This window comes from Tupaia chinensis, unplaced genomic scaffold (assembly GCF_000334495.1).
Source record: "Tupaia chinensis unplaced genomic scaffold, TupChi_1.0 Scaffold000558_1, whole genome shotgun sequence".
NCBI classification, from domain to species: Eukaryota; Metazoa; Chordata; class Mammalia; order Scandentia; family Tupaiidae; genus Tupaia; species Tupaia belangeri.
This window is the reverse complement of record NW_006160070.1, coordinates 73,898-94,314: the sequence shown is the minus strand read 5'-3', so window position 1 is coordinate 94,314 and position 20,417 is coordinate 73,898. Positions and strand designations below refer to the sequence as shown.

Sequence of the window (20,417 nt, the reverse complement as noted above, 5' to 3'; positions counted from 1 at the left end):
TGAGAAACATGCCAGGCGTGTGTGTGTGCATGCCCAAAATCCCAACGGGAGTGGGGGAAGGAGAGGGGTTGCATGTGACCACACCCCCTGGGACAAGTTGTCTTGCCCCGCCGCCCCCACCACTTCTCTGTCTCCGGCAAATTTTACAAAGGAGAAACCCTGTCGGGGTGCTGTGTATCTCTCTATCTCCTCCCTCTGTGTCACTCATGGAATAAATAACTTTTAAAACAGGGTGAATGTGAAATATACTCAATTTAAAAATATATACATATTTTAAAAACTAGCACTTATCTTTGTCCAGAACCACAAGGTCTACCAGTTTATAACTTCTGGTGAAGAGAAAGAAACATAATACAAATGATTATTTTTGGTTTTGTTTTGGGGGGTTGTCTTCGTTTTTGCCGGAGAGTGTGTGTGCTCACAGGAGAGACAGAGACAGTGGGAGGGAAAGTGAGAAATTCCCCCCGGGGAGATGGCCACGCTGCAACCCCTTTTCCTCCACTCTCCTCCCGGCATTTCGGGCGGCATAGGTGCTCAGCGCACCTTTCAAACCTCTGCAGCCAGGACTCGAATGGCCATCAGCCATGTGGGAACCCAGCACCTCAACCTTCAGGTCCAAACAAATTATTTTAATTAAAGAGAAAAAAGACTGAAAGACACGGGGAAGTGTGAAGGGAAACAGGCGAGAGAATTTTGGGGGGGGAGGGTGTCAGAGGAAGCCTCGGGGTGGAGAGACCCTCAGCATGCTGGAGCCCAGAAGCCCTTGCAAGGGCAAGGCAGGTTGCCCAGCGGGAGTCCTCCCAGCCAGCCTAGCTCCTGGCACAGGGCCTCAGCCCCTCTCTGCTCTCACCGGATCTGGCCTGCAGCTCTGTCAGGGTCCGAGGCGTTGAAAGTGCCCAGGTGGATGCCAGGCCCGGCACCATCCTGGGCGCTGACCAGGAAGCTAGGCGGGTGGAAGGCGGGCGGTACGTCGGCGTCCAGCACCCGCACGCGCACCGTCGCTCTGGCCACCGCCTCCGCCTCCTGCAGCCGCTGAAGCCTGCCCGCCTTGCAGGAGAAAAACGGCTCCTCGTTCTCCGCGACAATGAGGAGGCTTGGTGCTGGGCCGGTCTCGTAATCCAAAGGCTGCAAACACCAGAGAGGACTCTTGGCTCCCACCTCGCTCAGCGCCCAGGAGGCGCGCAGCCCCTGCCGGCCCAGAGCTGTGGCTTCGGCCCTCCCGCGGTTATGTGTTTACTGGAGGTCTATGCAAGGACGGCCTGCAGCTCATTTTCAAATCACCTACGGAGTTTTCTCTCTCTCTCTCTCTTTTCTCCCATTCTTGTGGTTGAAAAAAGCCACCATCCATCAGAGGGTAATTAAAAAATATAGCAAAAACGTAACTTAATGGATTTAGTGTCACTTAGTGTGACAAGGCTGCAAAAGAAAAAGGAGGGGGGACCTTAGGGAACTGTACTGATCAGAGTCGGGTCACCACGTGCTCAATGACTGAAAAGGACTGAGGAACGGGACATTGGGACATCCAGCCCAGGCACCTGGTGTGCAGTGTCCCTGTGGCCTTGCTGTTCACAGCGGCGTCCGTGGGCCATGGGCGTCACTCCGGAGCTTGTTAAACTGATAGGCGGGATCTCAGGCTTTGCCCAACACTGATGTGGGGCCTCCTTTGGCCAGGTGACTCACCTGTGTTACTCTAGGGGCCTGGTCACTCGGGTCTGGCTGAGAGTGGTTGGTACTGGAGTCACTGCAGTCAGACCCCACCAGAACCCTGCTCCGTTGCCCAAGCTCTGACTGCTTGAAAGGATCCCAACTCTCTGGGCTTTAGGTCCCTTCTCAGCAAAATGAGAGAGTAATACGTTCTTTCAGGACCAGCTTCTTCAGAACAGAAGGCACCATGCCGGGGCTCACCATACTTTCAGGGACCACCCAGGTTTCTCATTCCTTTTCAACTTTCAAGAGTTTAATGTGTGGGACCAGCAGGTGCCATCATGGTTATGTTGCTGGACTACCACGTAGTCGGCCATGGTTCAAGTACCAGACCCAGTGGCTTAAAACTTACACCAGGCACATGTAGACAGAAGGACAATGGAGGAGAAGAGAGTGTGGCATGGCCACCCCCCTGGGGGGGGTGATTTCTCTCTCTCTCTCTCCAGTGAGCGCACACTCCCTATAGTAAAAATTTCTTTAAAAAAAAAAGGTTTAAAGTGTTAGGGGCTGGCCACCGGCACAGCAATAACGGGCTGCTCAAGAGATGTGGGGTCCCAGTGGAGGAGCCGGGTTGGGGCCCGTGCACACACCCATGGTCCACACCAGCCGGGAGGGCTGCGGGGAGTGTAACAAGGGGCCTTGGAGAGTGTTCGTCTTTCTCTCTCTGTGTCTCTTTCTCAGAAAGCAACATTTCTTTCTCTCTCTAAAACAAAGAAGTCAAAATAGACCCAAAAAGTATAAAAGCTTAAAATTTAAAGCATTTACAAATAAGAAGAAAAAAAGAACGTTTAGTGATGAAAAACTATTTTCTTTTTTTAATCACATCAGACAAAAATTTAAATTTTAGGGCCTATGTAAATCTATTAAATTTTGCCTAAATCATTAAACAATTGAACATTGAAAGCTTTAGTCATAGCAAGAACCACACTTGGGCGGGCAGGGCCAGCAGCCCCCCACACGAGTAGCAGTGCGACCCTGCCTTCCCAGCAGGTGGTGGTGGCTAGCGGTGTGCTTGGCAGGTGTGAGCTCATACTGGCTCACCCCTGGATCCACACAGAGGGGCCTCAGCGTCTGTGGCTACCTGGCTGGTGTGTCTTCAGTTACAGCTTTACCTTGATGACCTGTAAGATCCCATCATTGGTCTCGGGGTCAGTCGAAATGTTGAAATGTCCCTCCGCGTTGCCATTCAGTATGTTGAACTTGACTCTCCAAGCTGATGTAAACGGCAAGTCACGATCTCGAACATGGAGATGCAACACATCCTGGCTGACCTGGCCTTCAGAAATCTGCATCTCATACTGAAAGAGAGCATCCTCACGTCCACATCGGAGAGAGAGAAACGCAGCTGGGACAGAAGCAGGCAGGCAGAAAGCAGAGGGGGGAGGACAGACGGAGGCCCTGGCACAGCACCTCGAGTGCTCCTCTTGCTATTGGAGCTGGCCTCAAAGGAGCTGAAACTCCACCTGCCACAGCCCAGAGACATCTGAGGTGCGCCTCGTCCCTGCGACCTGTCCCTTGTGGCCTCCAACTGAATAATTTTTAAATTATCTTAAGTTCAACTCAATTTAAATTCAATTCTACTTTTCTAAGAATTTTCAAAATAATAGTACACATCCTGGAGCCAGCAGATGACGTAATGGCCCTGTCACTGGAGTCCCGTGTAGTTGGCTGCTGTTTGAGTGCCAGACGCAGCAGCTTACAACTCACGCTAAGCATGTGCATGCATGCCCAAAATACCAAGAGGAGAGTGGAGGAGAAGAGACGGTGGCATGGTCACCCACCCTGGGGGTGCTTTCTCACTTTCTCTCTCTGTCTCTCCCGCAAGCGCATGCTATCTATAGCAAAAATCTGTCTAAAAAGTAAATAAATAAATAATACGCATCCTAGTTTATGCTCCCTAAAAAGCCTAGCTCTTCTAAAATAAGACACTTGCAGTTATTAGATTAAGTTGATCACTTTTCTAATATACCCAGATTTTTAAAATAGCTGGTTAGTCGACATCATGGTGACAGTGTCTCTAAATGAGCACATCAGAATAGCAGGTACACTTCCCCACCCTCAGAAATATTTATTTATTATTTATTTATTGTTTACTTCAAAATACTTATTTCCCTTGCTTCCTTTGTTCTTTATTTTTTACATTCTATCACTGTATAACTTTACAACAAAGAAAATTAAATTTCCCAGCATAAATACACTATATGTTAATCCAGTCAAGGGAAAAAGCAGGTATACTTTTTCCAGCCTTCCTTTTGAAAGCTCTTCACCAAACCGGAGAAGGACATAATATTAATTGGCAGTTATTGTATAGTTTTTAGCGAGGTGCTTTCATCTGAAAACACTTCTTTTGCACGGTTCTTTTTACAAATACTGGTTGCGTCATTTATTCAACACAGCTGCTCCGTGTCCATTCTGTCCCCGACTCCGTGAGCAGGCTGGCCGAAAGCTGGGCCTCCGTGAGCGGCTGCGGCGTGTGGGAGGACCGAGGCGTAGGTGGGGCAGGCAGATGACCAGGGAGAAGCCGGTGAAGAAGAAAGAGCAGAGGGCCGGGGTGCCCTGGGAAGCGGGGGGAGCTTGTAACTGAGAACTCACTGCGAGTCAGGAGGAAGGGGACCATGGTGGACGTTTACTCTTAGAAATACATACCGAATAATAAACGCAGCGTTGGTACAGAGCCCGGGAGATTCTTATGCTATCTGCTAGCTATCTGGCGCAACTTAAAGCCGCTCCTCCGAGAGTGGTTGGAACACTCCCTGAGAGCGGGAAGGACCCCTGCAGCTCGCTGAAACCCTGCATGGAACCTGATAGCCATGAGCGCCTCACCTTCCCCTCCCAGCCTGAACCCAGAGCAAACCTTGGGACCAGGCTTCCCCAGCAGGGGACACGGCAATGTCTGGAGACACTGTGGCTTTCACGACGAGGCCAGGCCAAGGCTGCGGCCCAGGAAGCTGCTCAGCATCCCATAAGGCACCACTGGCCCCAGGACAAAGGATTCCCACCCCGAATGACAATGGTATGGGGGTGGAGGGACTCTGACTTCTAGGGAACAGAAGTCTCTATCTTCCCTAGGTCTCAGCTACTTCATCTGTAAAATAGAAATCGTGGGGTCATTTCGACAATTAAAAATGACGAAATGTACGAGGAAAACTGCCTTGCACAATTTCTGGCACAAAGCAGCCAAGACCGCAAGCTCCCAGGACCACCAGTGCTTCTCCACCAACACGGTCTGCCTTCGGGGGTTCCGGCTTCCGGATAGAGTGTCGGTGATGACTCAGCAAAACTGAGCCCTTGGTTTAGGATTAGGGCTTTAGCCCGGGGAGGGGCGTGGCTTACGTGGTTGTGGGCAAATGAGGGCTTGTGGTTGTTGCCTTCCTGCACGTGGACGTGGACAGTGGCCGTGGACGACAGTGAGGGTTGTCCACAGTCCCTGGCGCTGATCAGAAGTGTAAATCGAGGAGCTGTCTACAGGGAAGGAAAAGGAAAGTGAAGCCCTTCAAACAAGGAGAGGAATAAACAAACACTTCATCTTAGTGATTTCAGCAAGTCTAGCCATGGCGGCTTCCCCACTGCAAACAGGGTGCAAGTCTGGGAGTCAAAGACAGGGAGCACATTCCATTTAAAATAATAAAATCCAGGGACCAGCAGTTAGTGTAATGGCTATGTCGCTGGACTCCCACGTAGTCAACCGCGGTTCGAGTCCCGGACCCGGTGGCTTAAACTCACGCCAGGCGCGGGTGCGTGCGTGCCCAAGATCCCGAGAGGAGAATGGAGGAGAAGGGATTGCAGCGTGGCCACCCCCCCACCCCCGGGAAGTGATTTCCTGCTTTCTGTCTCTCTGTCTCTCTCTGTCTGTCTGGCGAGCGCACACGATCTATAGCAAAAACCTCTCAAAAAAATAAATAAATAAAATAAATAAATAAAAATAAAATCCACATAACCTCATAATCTAAGCATCCTGAGAGCTGTATTTCTCCAGTAAGACGATTAATCCGGAAGCTGTTTTCTTTCAGTAATGGTGCTTGAGAAACGAGGAAATAAAGAACTTGAGAATTTGGAGTGTTTTCTTGATCCAAATCAACTGCCACCATCTGAAAAATAGTTTGACCTAGGAAGAATTTTTAAAAATTGTTACAACAGAATGCTGTAGCAGAATACTGTGAAGTTACAAATAGTAAAATTACAATTTTAAAAGAGAAAATTTACAAATGTGCACATACAAAAAGCACACTCATATCTGTGTAAATATTTAATATATTCATACACATTTTTACTATGATAAAGATGAAAAATGTCAGGACCAGCAGTTAGCGTAATGCCTATGTTGCTGGACTTCCATGTCATCAACTGTGGTTCAAGTCCTGGACCCGGTGGCTTAAACTCATGCTGGGCACGTGTGCGTGCATGCCCAAGATCCTGAGAGGAGAATGGAGGAGAATGGATTGCGGTGAGGCCATCCCCCCAGGGGGTGATTTCTCGCTTTATGTCTCTCTGTCTCTTTCTGTCGTTCTGGGGAGCGCACGCGCCCTATAGCAAAAACCTCTCAAAAAAAAAAAAAGAGATAAAAAATGTCTATTATGTAAATATCCATTTGTAATTCTATGTGAAAATCTATGCACACAGACATAAGCCTAACATATGTGTGTACACACACACATAAGACACAAAGAAAAGATTTTAAGGGAACCAGCAGTTAGCGTAATGGCTATGTCGCTGGACTCCCACGTAGTGGACCGCAGTTCGCGTCCCAGACCCGGTGGCTTAAACTCATGCTGGGCGCGTGTGCATGCGTGTCCAAGATCCCGAGAGGAGAATGGAGGAGAAGGGATTGCGGCGTGACCATCCCCCCCTGGGGGGTGATTTCTCACTTTCTGTCTCTATGTCTCTCTCCGTCTGTCTGGCGAGCGCACGCGCCCTATAGCAAAAACCTCTTAAAAAAAAAAAATGTTAAAAATACAAACTAAAACACTGATGGGACTCCCTTTTTTCTTTTTGTAAACTTTGCTATAGGATATGTGCACTCCCAGGAGACAAACAGAGAAAGGGAGAAAAAGTGAGCATGCGCTGTGAGAGGGGATGGCCACATCACAGTCTTCCCCTCCTGGACTGTGGGCACACACACAAGAGTCCAGCATGATTCCAAGCCTCCAGGTCCGGGACTCAAAGCGTGTCATCAGTCACGGGGACCCAGACTCCTTAACCACCAAGTTACCAGCCGGGCGGCACTTATTTGTAATAAGTAGCATTACCGAAGCTTTCTAGTCAACCTTTCGATGTCTTAGAGTTTTTAAAATTTTCTAGAGACTATTTTACAGAAGAAATAAAGCTTTTGTTATTAAAATAGGACCCACATGCTAGTAAAAATGGTTTGGATTTAAAGACTCCTAGTATTTGTGACTTGGAGACTTTAGAAGTCATCTTGTTGCCAGTCCACAGACGAGAAATTTGCAGATACAAGAACTTTTATGGCATTTTCTTATTAGAATGGTATTTGCATATCAGTCGTTCCAATGGACACGTTTCCACCTCCCTCTAGAGCCTAGACCAGAAGAGGCTCGCAGACCAAGCATTTCGCTCTCACCCTGAGACCATTGAGGAGCAGGGAAATGTCTCCTGGAAGACAAATAGGCTCAAGACCCCCATCGATACCAAAGATGCCCTTTCCGGAGCAGAGAGGGCAGGACCCGCCAACCCCGCAGCACCCACCTGCCGTTTGATTCTCCTTCACAGTGACGTTAAACTCCTTCCCAGGAAACTGGGGAGCGTGATCGTTCACATCGCTGATCCTAATGTGGAAAATCAAGGATTTATCCACGATCTGCCCTGTCGTGCGATCCGCAACGTCGAAACGCACCTAGGAAGCAGAGCCGTGTATTACCATCCAGAACCACTGACTCGCTGGCGCTGGTGGAGCCACTGCCAGTCTGATGGATTCTGTGTTCTGCAGCTGTCGCCTCCCTCTCTTAAACTGGGCTCCTGAGATCAGGAGTCACAGTGCTCCCCTCTGTAAGCCTAGGACTCAGGCCCCTGCTGTGTGGACGCAACAAACATGGAGAGATGACCAAGGCACTGATCGGAAAACAAGTTGCAGGTTGTCGTTAGGTTCAAATCTCGGTTTCTCCATTCGCATGAATGCAAGCGAGTTTCGTAGAAGCCTCCGTTCTACAATTACATACACCAATGATATCGCTGGACATTGACTTGGCAGCTTCTAAAAGACTTTTTGGGAAGTGAACATCTGAAGTAAGTACAGCTATCGACACGCAGTGTGTCCTTAAATGGTCATCGCTGTCACTATAGCCTTGGACAAGGACGGTCACTCCTCAAACGTCTGCAAAAGTCTTTCCTTTCAAAAGGTCTCAAGTCAGTCATTTAAACTTCGACCTTAGGAAACTGAACGGAAGAGCAAATTAGACCCAAACGGCAAGAAGGAGGCAGTAAAGGAAGTGCCAGACAGTGAGACGGAAAGAGCAGACCAGTAGAGAAATCCACAGAGACCGAGAGTCAGCCCTTTGCAATCGTCCATGAACTGGGTGAACTTCTAAAACGGGTGAGGGGACAAGAGAGAGGGCGAAGTGACCAGCACCAGGAGTGAAAGAAGCCTGACTAAGTGGGTGATGAGAAGTCTCTGCCAACGTGCTCAACAACTTAAATGAAATAGACCAAGTTCCTAACAGAGAAATGACACGTTTCTCAAGAAGAAATAGAGAACCTGAGTAGTCCCAGACTTACTTTTAAAATGGACCGTGTAGCTTAAAGCCTTCTAAGAAACAAACCCAACAATCTCTAGGTCCAGATGGCTTTAGTAACACTGGTGGAGCCACTGCCAGCCTGATGGATTCTGTGCGTCACAATTTGAAGGAAGAAGTACGAACTTAATACATTGTCTCCTAGAAATTATCAAAGTAAAACTTGCCAATTTATTCTATGAGACTAACATTACATTAAAGCCAAGTCACACTGTCTAAGTCACCAGAAAACTATAGAACAATATTCCTTGTAAACTCAGACAAAAAAGCCCACAGCAAAACATCATCAAATAGTATTCAGCTATAGACAAAAGGAGGTACATCCCGACCGAATGGGGTTTAACGCTGAGGACAGGAGGCTAATGCAGCGTTTGGAAGTCAGAGTTAGCAATGTCACAGGATATAAAGGTAATATGAAAAGATCAATTATATCATTATAAACCAGCAATGGATAATTGAGAAAAAAATTAGAAAACAGTGCCAATTAGAAATCTCAAATATGTGCCAAATTTGTTTACTAAACATTATAAAGTACGGATGAAAGAAATCCAAGGCCTCGCTAAGTGGAAAGGCACTGTGGATGGATTGAGACCCTCCGTATCACCAAGGACAGTTCCTCCAAAACTGAGCTACAAATTCAGTGCAAGCCCAGCCAGGAAACTACCAGGATATTTTTAAGTATCAACAAGCTGACCCCAAGACTTATATGCCAAGGCAAAGAAGTTCCAATAGCTGAAATAATTTTGAAAGAGAAAAGCCAAGTCAGAGGACTCACCCCACGTCATTTCTAGATTTATTATAAAGATGCAGTAATCCAGAGAGGGTGGATTGCTCAAAGGTTAGACCGTGTGTCACTGAAATAGAACAGAGTGCAGAAATGACACGAACGGCTGATTGTTCTTAACAAGATCCAAAGGCAAGTCACTGGAGAGAAGAGAGCCTTTTCTTTTCTTTTTTAAGGTTTTTGCCACAGGATGCATGTGCTCACTAGAGAGAGACAGAGAGAAAGAGTGAGAGGAAAAGTCAGAAAAAACCCTGGAGGGGAGTGGCCATGCCGCAGTCACTTCTCTGTTCTCCTCCTGGGCTTTTGTGCATGCACACACCTGTGTCAGGTGAGATTTTCAAGCCGCCAAGTCTGGGACTTGAGCCACGGTCAGCCATGTGGGAGTCCAGCACCTTAACAACCACGCCACCTGCTGGCCCCAGGATAGCCTTCTCAATAAATGATGCTGAACCAGCTAGATATCCATAGTTGAGCAATCCTTATACGTCTAAGCACGCACTTGTCCTGTGATCTAATGAGCCACCCGTAGGCTTTACCTAAAAGAAATGAAAACGAGGCTTCCACGAAAATCTCAAATATGTGCCAAATTTGTTTACTAAACATTATAAAGTACGGATGAAAGAAATCCAAGGCCTCGCTAAGTGGAAAGGCACTGTGGATGGATTGAGACCCTCCGTATCACCAAGGACAGTTCCTCCAAAACTGAGCTACAAATTCAGTGCAAGCCCAGCCAGGAAACTACCAGGATATTTTTAAGTATCAACAAGCTGACCCCAAGACTTATATGCCAAGGCAAAGAAGTTCCAATAGCTGAAATAATTTTGAAAGAGAAAAGCCAAGTCAGAGGACTCACCCCACGTCATTTCTAGATTTATTATAAAGATGCAGTAATCCAGAGAGGGTGGATTGCTCAAAGGTTAGACCGTGTGTCACTGAAATAGAACAGAGTGCAGAAATGACACGAACGGCTGATTGTTCTTAACAAGATCCAAAGGCAAGTCACTGGAGAGAAGAGAGCCTTTTCTTTTCTTTTTTAAGGTTTTTGCCACAGGATGCATGTGCTCACTAGAGAGAGACAGAGAGAAAGAGTGAGAGGAAAAGTCAGAAAAAACCCTGGAGGGGAGTGGCCATGCCGCAGTCACTTCTCTGTTCTCCTCCTGGGCTTTTGTGCATGCACACACCTGTGTCAGGTGAGATTTTCAAGCCGCCAAGTCTGGGACTTGAGCCACGGTCAGCCATGTGGGAGTCCAGCACCTTAACAACCACGCCACCTGCTGGCCCCAGGATAGCCTTCTCAATAAATGATGCTGAACCAGCTAGATATCCATAGTTGAGCAATCCTTATACGTCTAAGCACGCACTTGTCCTGTGATCTAATGAGCCACCCGTAGGCTTTACCTAAAAGAAATGAAAACGAGGCTTCCACGAAAACTTGTACACTTGCAGCAGCTTTGTGATCCCGAAGCTGAAGGGAGCACAGCTGCCCTTCCATAGGTAAGCTGGAGCGGAGTGCAGTACTTCCATAAGGCGGAACAGCGCAATAGACAGGGACAAACCCATGACGCTCACGAGGGCTTGCAGGAAGGTGGATGTGCTACGCGGAGTGAGCAAGTCCAGGCTTCAGAGGGGTGTTCAGTGTGACAGTCCAGACGAGGACAAATTATAGCATGGGAGAGGCGAGTGTTTCCAGGGTGACAGTCGGGGGTGGGGGTGGGCCTTGACTAGAAAGAAGTGTCTAGAAATAGTGGGAGTGAAGGAACTGGCTGCTCCTGACTGTGGGCACTCACAGAACTCAGAGATCTGGCCGCCACATGCGATCGCGCTTACTGTGTGTAAATGTAAAAAACAAGTTTCTATCTTTTTTCCTTTAGTTTTGCTATGGAGCATGGGTACTCACCAGAGAGAGAGAGACAGAGAGAGAGTGAGACATCAACTCCCCACCCCCAGGAGGGAGGACTACACTGCAATCCCTTCCCCTCCATTCTCCTCTCAGGATTTTGGGCATGTACACATACATGCCTGGAGCGATTTTCAAGCCTCCGGGCTCTGGGCTCAGGGCTCAAACCGCGGCTGACCATGTAGGATCCAGCTGCCTTTCTCCCCATGCCACCTGGCTGGCCCCAAAATGAGTTTTTAAAAAATAAAATATATACAAAATGTGGAAGGCGTAAGTACAATTAAGATTTATAAGGCCATTTCATTATCCAAGAAGTTACAAAAATACTTTACATTAAATCTAATAAGGGAAGAATGAATGTTATAATTTCACTGTGATTTTCCTCTCCTTTGTGGAATGAGATCAGAGAGAAAAACTGGGTGGCAGGGTGAGATTTTTAATGAATATTTCATAGGCCTTTGTATTGTTTAAAATTTTATAAGAAACCTTTATTAATTTTACATCTAAAAAGGAAGCGAGCAACAAGAACGCAGATTCACTGCTGGTGGGTGGGAGCGCCAAGGCTGCAGTGCGCTGGAGGGCCGCTGGGGAGTTCCCTGCAGAACCAAGCCTACCCTTACTGCCCGATCCAGCCACTGCCCTCCCGAGGGAGCTGAATTGTGTGTCCACAAAAAACCCTGACAGGAGCATTATGGCAGTTGATGCAGATCACAGAGACCTCCCAAAAGTCCTTCAGTGGATAAATGGATCGACCAGCTGGGGCAGGTCCAGGCGGTGGGTGATTATGTGAGAAAAAGACAGGGAGGGACCTTCGGCTGGTGTTGCCATGTGAAGAAGCCTGTCTGGAAAGTCTACACGCTCTGTGATTCCTGTGTTTCACGTTTCCTTCCAAAGAGGGCACAGCTGTGGAGACAGTAAAAGGATCGGGGCGGCCAGAGGCTCTCAAGGGTGGGAGACGGGAGCTTCAGGCGCAGATGTTCTTGCTCTGCGGGCCGCCAGGCTGGTGGGTACACTTGTCAAAACCCAAATGAACACGAGGAGTGACCCCACATGAACTACGGGTTTACCAGCTGTAACAATGTGCCACGCTGTTACCAGATGTCCCTAAGGAAGGACATAGGGTAGGGAAGGAGGGGTAGGAGAACTCTGCTTTCCTTTCTACTTTCCTATGAGACTGCAACTGCTGGGGCCAGCAGGTGGCATGGTGGCTGACCATGGCACAAGTCCCAGACCTGGTGGCTTGCTTCCTCACTTGCTCTCTCTCTCTCTCTCTCTGTCGCTCTCTGGTAAGTGCATGTGCCCTACAGCAAAATAAAAAAATAAATAATGATGACAGTATATTAAATTAAATTTAAAACATTAATAAAACTGCTTTAAAATTTAAAGATGCTATTTTTAAAAGTATGTTCCTACTTGTAAAATAAAAAGTAGGCAAAAAAAATATACATATATGTATGTATGTGCATATACATTAAAAAATGTTCATTGAAAATGGAATTAAAGTGTTAAAAGTGCAAGTGTGTTTTGGTGCAGAAAACCTTTAAAATCCATGCGTATTTCTTTCATAATATGAATTTCCCGTGAGCCTTTGAACAGCTCTCTATTACCATATGTGTGTGGGGCATGTATGAGCATTGTTCCTTTAAAGCACATGTAATCTGACTTGCCAGTCCACAGACGAGAAATTTGCAGATACAAGAACTTTTATGGCATTTTCTTATTAGAATGGTATTTGCATATCAGTCGTTCCAATGGACACGTTTCCACCTCCCTCTAGAGCCTAGACCAGAAGAGGCTCGCAGACCAAGCATTTCGCTCTCACCCTGAGACCATTGAGGAGCAGGGAAATGTCTCCTGGAAGACAAATAGGCTCAAGACCCCCATCGATACCAAAGATGCCCTTTCCGGAGCAGAGAGGGCAGGACCCGCCAACCCCGCAGCACCCACCTGCCGTTTGATTCTCCTTCACAGTGACGTTAAACTCCTTCCCAGGAAACTGGGGAGCGTGATCGTTCACATCGCTGATCCTAATGTGGAAAATCAAGGATTTATCCACGATCTGCCCTGTCGTGCGATCCGCAACGTCGAAACGCACCTAGGAAGCAGAGCCGTGTATTACCATCCAGAACCACTGACTCGCTGGCGCTGGTGGAGCCACTGCCAGTCTGATGGATTCTGTGTTCTGCAGCTGTCGCCTCCCTCTCTTAAACTGGGCTCCTGAGATCAGGAGTCACAGTGCTCCCCTCTGTAAGCCTAGGACTCAGGCCCCTGCTGTGTGGACGCAACAAACATGGAGAGATGACCAAGGCACTGATCGGAAAACAAGTTGCAGGTTGTCGTTAGGTTCAAATCTCGGTTTCTCCATTCGCATGAATGCAAGCGAGTTTCGTAGAAGCCTCCGTTCTACAATTACATACACCAATGATATCGCTGGACATTGACTTGGCAGCTTCTAAAAGACTTTTTGGGAAGTGAACATCTGAAGTAAGTACAGCTATCGACACGCAGTGTGTCCTTAAATGGTCATCGCTGTCACTATAGCCTTGGACAAGGACGGTCACTCCTCAAACGTCTGCAAAAGTCTTTCCTTTCAAAAGGTCTCAAGTCAGTCATTTAAACTTCGACCTTAGGAAACTGAACGGAAGAGCAAATTAGACCCAAACGGCAAGAAGGAGGCAGTAAAGGAAGTGCCAGACAGTGAGACGGAAAGAGCAGACCAGTAGAGAAATCCACAGAGACCGAGAGTCAGCCCTTTGCAATCGTCCATGAACTGGGTGAACTTCTAAAACGGGTGAGGGGACAAGAGAGAGGGCGAAGTGACCAGCACCAGGAGTGAAAGAAGCCTGACTAAGTGGGTGATGAGAAGTCTCTGCCAACGTGCTCAACAACTTAAATGAAATAGACCAAGTTCCTAACAGAGAAATGACACGTTTCTCAAGAAGAAATAGAGAACCTGAGTAGTCCCAGACTTACTTTTAAAATGGACCGTGTAGCTTAAAGCCTTCTAAGAAACAAACCCAACAATCTCTAGGTCCAGATGGCTTTAGTAACACTGGTGGAGCCACTGCCAGCCTGATGGATTCTGTGCGTCACAATTTGAAGGAAGAAGTACGAACTTAATACATTGTCTCCTAGAAATTATCAAAGTAAAACTTGCCAATTTATTCTATGAGACTAACATTACATTAAAGCCAAGTCACACTGTCTAAGTCACCAGAAAACTATAGAACAATATTCCTTGTAAACTCAGACAAAAAAGCCCACAGCAAAACATCATCAAATAGTATTCAGCTATAGACAAAAGGAGGTACATCCCGACCGAATGGGGTTTAACGCTGAGGACAGGAGGCTAATGCAGCGTTTGGAAGTCAGAGTTAGCAATGTCACAGGATATAAAGGTAATATGAAAAGATCAATTATATCATTATAAACCAGCAATGGATAATTGAGAAAAAAATTAGAAAACAGTGCCAATTAGAAATCTCAAATATGTGCCAAATTTGTTTACTAAACATTATAAAGTACGGATGAAAGAAATCCAAGGCCTCGCTAAGTGGAAAGGCACTGTGGATGGATTGAGACCCTCCGTATCACCAAGGACAGTTCCTCCAAAACTGAGCTACAAATTCAGTGCAAGCCCAGCCAGGAAACTACCAGGATATTTTTAAGTATCAACAAGCTGACCCCAAGACTTATATGCCAAGGCAAAGAAGTTCCAATAGCTGAAATAATTTTGAAAGAGAAAAGCCAAGTCAGAGGACTCACCCCACGTCATTTCTAGATTTATTATAAAGATGCAGTAATCCAGAGAGGGTGGATTGCTCAAAGGTTAGACCGTGTGTCACTGAAATAGAACAGAGTGCAGAAATGACACGAACGGCTGATTGTTCTTAACAAGATCCAAAGGCAAGTCACTGGAGAGAAGAGAGCCTTTTCTTTTCTTTTTTAAGGTTTTTGCCACAGGATGCATGTGCTCACTAGAGAGAGACAGAGAGAAAGAGTGAGAGGAAAAGTCAGAAAAAACCCTGGAGGGGAGTGGCCATGCCGCAGTCACTTCTCTGTTCTCCTCCTGGGCTTTTGTGCATGCACACACCTGTGTCAGGTGAGATTTTCAAGCCGCCAAGTCTGGGACTTGAGCCACGGTCAGCCATGTGGGAGTCCAGCACCTTAACAACCACGCCACCTGCTGGCCCCAGGATAGCCTTCTCAATAAATGATGCTGAACCAGCTAGATATCCATAGTTGAGCAATCCTTATACGTCTAAGCACGCACTTGTCCTGTGATCTAATGAGCCACCCGTAGGCTTTACCTAAAAGAAATGAAAACGAGGCTTCCACGAAAACTTGTACACTTGCAGCAGCTTTGTGATCCCGAAGCTGAAGGGAGCACAGCTGCCCTTCCATAGGTAAGCTGGAGCGGAGTGCAGTACTTCCATAAGGCGGAACAGCGCAATAGACAGGGACAAACCCATGACGCTCACGAGGGCTTGCAGGAAGGTGGATGTGCTACGCGGAGTGAGCAAGTCCAGGCTTCAGAGGGGTGTTCAGTGTGACAGTCCAGACGAGGACAAATTATAGCATGGGAGAGGCGAGTGTTTCCAGGGTGACAGTCGGGGGTGGGGGTGGGCCTTGACTAGAAAGAAGTGTCTAGAAATAGTGGGAGTGAAGGAACTGGCTGCTCCTGACTGTGGGCACTCACAGAACTCAGAGATCTGGCCGCCACATGCGATCGCGCTTACTGTGTGTAAATGTAAAAAACAAGTTTCTATCTTTTTTCCTTTAGTTTTGCTATGGAGCATGGGTACTCACCAGAGAGAGAGAGACAGAGAGAGAGTGAGACATCAACTCCCCACCCCCAGGAGGGAGGACTACACTGCAATCCCTTCCCCTCCATTCTCCTCTCAGGATTTTGGGCATGTACACATACATGCCTGGAGCGATTTTCAAGCCTCCGGGCTCTGGGCTCAGGGCTCAAACCGCGGCTGACCATGTAGGATCCAGCTGCCTTTCTCCCCATGCCACCTGGCTGGCCCCAAAATGAGTTTTTAAAAAATAAAATATATACAAAATGTGGAAGGCGTAAGTACAATTAAGATTTATAAGGCCATTTCATTATCCAAGAAGTTACAAAAATACTTTACATTAAATCTAATAAGGGAAGAATGAATGTTATAATTTCACTGTGATTTTCCTCTCCTTTGTGGAATGAGATCAGAGAGAAAAACTGGGTGGCAGGGTGAGATTTTTAATGAATATTTCATAGGCCTTTGTATTGTTTAAAATTTTATAAGAAACCTTTATTAATTTTACATCTAAAAAGGAAGCGAGCAACAAGAACGCAGATTCACTGCTGGTGGGTGGGAGCGCCAAGGCTGCAGTGCGCTGGAGGGCCGCTGGGGAGTTCCCTGCAGAACCAAGCCTACCCTTACTGCCCGATCCAGCCACTGCCCTCCCGAGGGAGCTGAATTGTGTGTCCACAAAAAACCCTGACAGGAGCATTATGGCAGTTGATGCAGATCACAGAGACCTCCCAAAAGTCCTTCAGTGGATAAATGGATCGACCAGCTGGGGCAGGTCCAGGCGGTGGGTGATTATGTGAGAAAAAGACAGGGAGGGACCTTCGGCTGGTGTTGCCATGTGAAGAAGCCTGTCTGGAAAGTCTACACGCTCTGTGATTCCTGTGTTTCACGTTTCCTTCCAAAGAGGGCACAGCTGTGGAGACAGTAAAAGGATCGGGGCGGCCAGAGGCTCTCAAGGGTGGGAGACGGGAGCTTCAGGCGCAGATGTTCTTGCTCTGCGGGCCGCCAGGCTGGTGGGTACACTTGTCAAAACCCAAATGAACACGAGGAGTGACCCCACATGAACTACGGGTTTACCAGCTGTAACAATGTGCCACGCTGTTACCAGATGTCCCTAAGGAAGGACATAGGGTAGGGAAGGAGGGGTAGGAGAACTCTGCTTTCCTTTCTACTTTCCTATGAGACTGCAACTGCTGGGGCCAGCAGGTGGCATGGTGGCTGACCATGGCACAAGTCCCAGACCTGGTGGCTTGCTTCCTCACTTGCTCTCTCTCTCTCTCTCTCTGTCGCTCTCTGGTAAGTGCATGTGCCCTACAGCAAAATAAAAAAATAAATAATGATGACAGTATATTAAATTAAATTTAAAACATTAATAAAACTGCTTTAAAATTTAAAGATGCTATTTTTAAAAGTATGTTCCTACTTGTAAAATAAAAAGTAGGCAAAAAAAATATACATATATGTATGTATGTGCATATACATTAAAAAATGTTCATTGAAAATGGAATTAAAGTGTTAAAAGTGCAAGTGTGTTTTGGTGCAGAAAACCTTTAAAATCCATGCGTATTTCTTTCATAATATGAATTTCCCGTGAGCCTTTGAACAGCTCTCTATTACCATATGTGTGTGGGGCATGTATGAGCATTGTTCCTTTAAAGCACATGTAATCTGACTTGCTATTGACTCTCCCGTTGCTCTAGGCTCCATAGCAATTTTATCTGGGGACGTCTGTGAAGCTGGGGGGGAGCGAGGGGCAAGCAGTGCACTGAGTCGGAGCAGAGGGAGGGAACAAGGCCCTCAGGCAGCCCCAGGGAGCTCTCCCAGCAGAGGAGCGCTTCGCCGTGGCACCGCGGAGTCCCAAGAACTGGCCGGTCTCCAGGTATGGTGTCGACTCGGACTCGTCACAGAAGGATGGCTGCTTGTCCCCAGCACAGGCCCCTCGTGTGAATCAACTCTTCGTCCTCACAGAGTCCCGAAGGGAGGCACCAGCCTGAGCTGTGTGACCTTTGCTTCCAAGTCTTCCCCACTTCTCCTGGGGCTCCTCAGGGCAGGCAGCATCCCCAGGCAACATTCAAGATTCCGAGCCCAGCCAGCCAGCCCTTCCCTCATTATATCTTTCCTCTTCCACGAGCCCACCGGCCCACTCGGCTGCACCCACACGCCCCTTGGGCCTTCTTTCCCTGCGGGCGGGTGCTCGCTCTCCCCCATCACCACAGAGGGGTGGGGCCACCCAGAGCCGAAGTCAGCCTGGCTGCAGTTCTAGCTCCTCCTGGCCTCACTGTCCCTGAGGGAGCTGCAGGGCTGCTGCTGGGGCTGTGCTCCCTCGGAGACTCGGACGTGCATTTTTAAACTTTGTGCGAGCAAATTGGCTTTCTCACACTCCATTTCGACCTTCTCCATAATTTACGACTGTACCGGCATCTGCTGGCTCCTTAATCACTCGACTTCTGGCTCCAATGCTGAGCCAACTGTAATCCTTCCGCTTGAAAACAAGAACCACATGTTTGTTTTATGTCGATTATTTTATATTCCATTTATTATCCTAAAAGCTACATCTGAGACCTTTCGTTCTCTAAGACGCTGGAGAAGCATGAGCCCTCTTTCCTCTTTGGCAAGATGCTGAGACTTTCTGGAGGACTCCGAGTCGCGACGGGGAGGGGAAATGTCATGGGTATTTTCTGCACTTGGAGATGCTTTTCAGCCTTTTGTTACAGCCTTAAGATTTATACTCGCAGATAAACAAACCATGGCGCGTTAACATGATGGATCGCCATCTGGCTATTTGAAATTGCACGCATAAGATCTATAGTCCTACACGTCCTGAGCAGATGGAGACATCTTAAATGCCAAATGCGCAATTTGAAATCACTTCAACGGCCGGGTTAGAAGTAGGCAAAGATGACTACTGCGTGGGGCAAAGATCAACGAGTAATTACTTGGAGGAATATAAAGGGATGTTTTGGGGAGTGGGTTTGTATCAATGAAGTTGAGCATATTTTGCTATAAATAGATAAGTAGATAAGACTCCTGACTTTTAAAAAGTCAGACTCTTGCGCTTTTCGACTGCCTTAAATCTTACAGTGATTTTCAGTGGACCTTTCTTTTCTTTTCTTTTTTTAAGAGGTTTCTGCCTTAGAGCATGTGTGCTCACCAGAGAGAGAGAGAGAGAGAGACAGAGAGAGGGTTTTTTTTCCCCCGGGGAGGATGGCCGCACTGCAATCCTTTCTTTTCCATTCTCCTCCTGGGATCTTGGCCACATGTGCACACGTGCCTGGTGTGATTTTCAAGCCGCTGGTCCAGGACTCCAACCACAGTCGGCCATATGGGAGTCCAGCAATGAACTGCTATGCCATCTGCTGGTCCCCGGCAGCCCTTCTTATAGGTTCATGGAATTAGTAAGAGGTTAGCCTTCCCCCTGCGACTCCCAAACACAAGTCTCTAAATGGTTTGTCTAGTTCTAGAGACTCCTAGAATGTCCCTGCCGCTAAGTTGGGTTTATGTGATGTCTAGTCACATCCTGTCTTTGTGCCCTACCCCAACCCACAATAAACGTTCCCCTCCAGCAGCAGACGGGTGTCAGGCCCTGTTGGTGTAGCGTTTGCATGACACTTAGCTCATGCCCCTGTCCATGGCAGGTAACCCCTTCCCCTCGGATAGTGTGCAAGCCCCGCTGTGTCTGTTGCCCGGGGCGGCCCTAACCAAGCAGCACAACCTGGGTGGCCAGAGCCCAATCAAGGTGTGGGCAGGGCTGGCTGCTTCCGGGGCCTTGAGGGCATCAGTTCAGGCTGGCTCTTCGCGCCGGTGGCTGCTGGTCAGCCCCGGCCATCCCTGGCTTGTAGGCGGGTCACTCTGATCTCCGCCTCCATCTCACATGGCCTCCTCCATGGCTGTCTGTGTCCATGTTTCTTTCTTCCTGTCAGGACACCAGTCGCTAGGTCAGCGTCTCCTCTAATCCACTATGACCTCACCGTAACTTAACATCATCTGCAAGGATCCTCTGTCCGAATGAGCATCCACAGGGGCCAGGGGCTAGGACTTCATGGGAGACACAGTTCGACCCACAGCTCCCCAGAAGGCAGAGACTGGGCTTTCTGTTCTCCTTCTTTCATTCACCCGGCTACTGAGAGGAGAACCTGCTTGTGAGGGCCCGGGTCTAGTCGCTGGGTAAACGCCGTGAATCGGCCAGGGCTCTGTGCTCCTGGGGCTTCCGTTCTGAAAGGCAGGATCAACACACGAGTATACATTCCCAGCAGTGGCTCATGACGAGGTGAAATCAGACAAGAGAGCGGTCAGAGAGTCACGGGCGGGTGGGGGCACGCCTTGGGATTTCCACCCTGGGTCTCCCCTTGTGGGCTTCCTAGTCACGTGGGGGAGCCAGGAATCACATAATCACGTATCAGTACAAAAGGACACCCGTGACCAACGTGTCAAGGGATTAGAACATGGACCCGGCCTAGCCAGGGGGGTCTGAGCATGGGCCTTGTCAT

At 48.0% G+C, this 20,417-nt stretch overlaps 1 protein-coding gene across 1 annotated transcript in view; it reads right to left on the bottom strand.

The window, feature by feature from the left end:
- CDH26 (cadherin 26) overlaps nt 1-20,417 on the bottom strand; it is a 34,288-nt gene that overhangs the window by 10,137 nt on the left and 3,734 nt on the right. The window contains exons 3-7 of the mRNA XM_027775371.1: nt 13,079-13,226; nt 5,643-5,809; nt 5,038-5,166; nt 2,817-3,002; nt 851-1,125 (exon numbers count right to left, since the gene is read on the bottom strand). Coding sequence (XP_027631172.1) covers nt 851-1,125; nt 2,817-3,002; nt 5,038-5,166; nt 5,643-5,809; nt 13,079-13,226 — 905 coding nt within the window. The remainder of the gene's footprint in view (nt 1-850; nt 1,126-2,816; nt 3,003-5,037; nt 5,167-5,642; nt 5,810-13,078; nt 13,227-20,417) is intronic.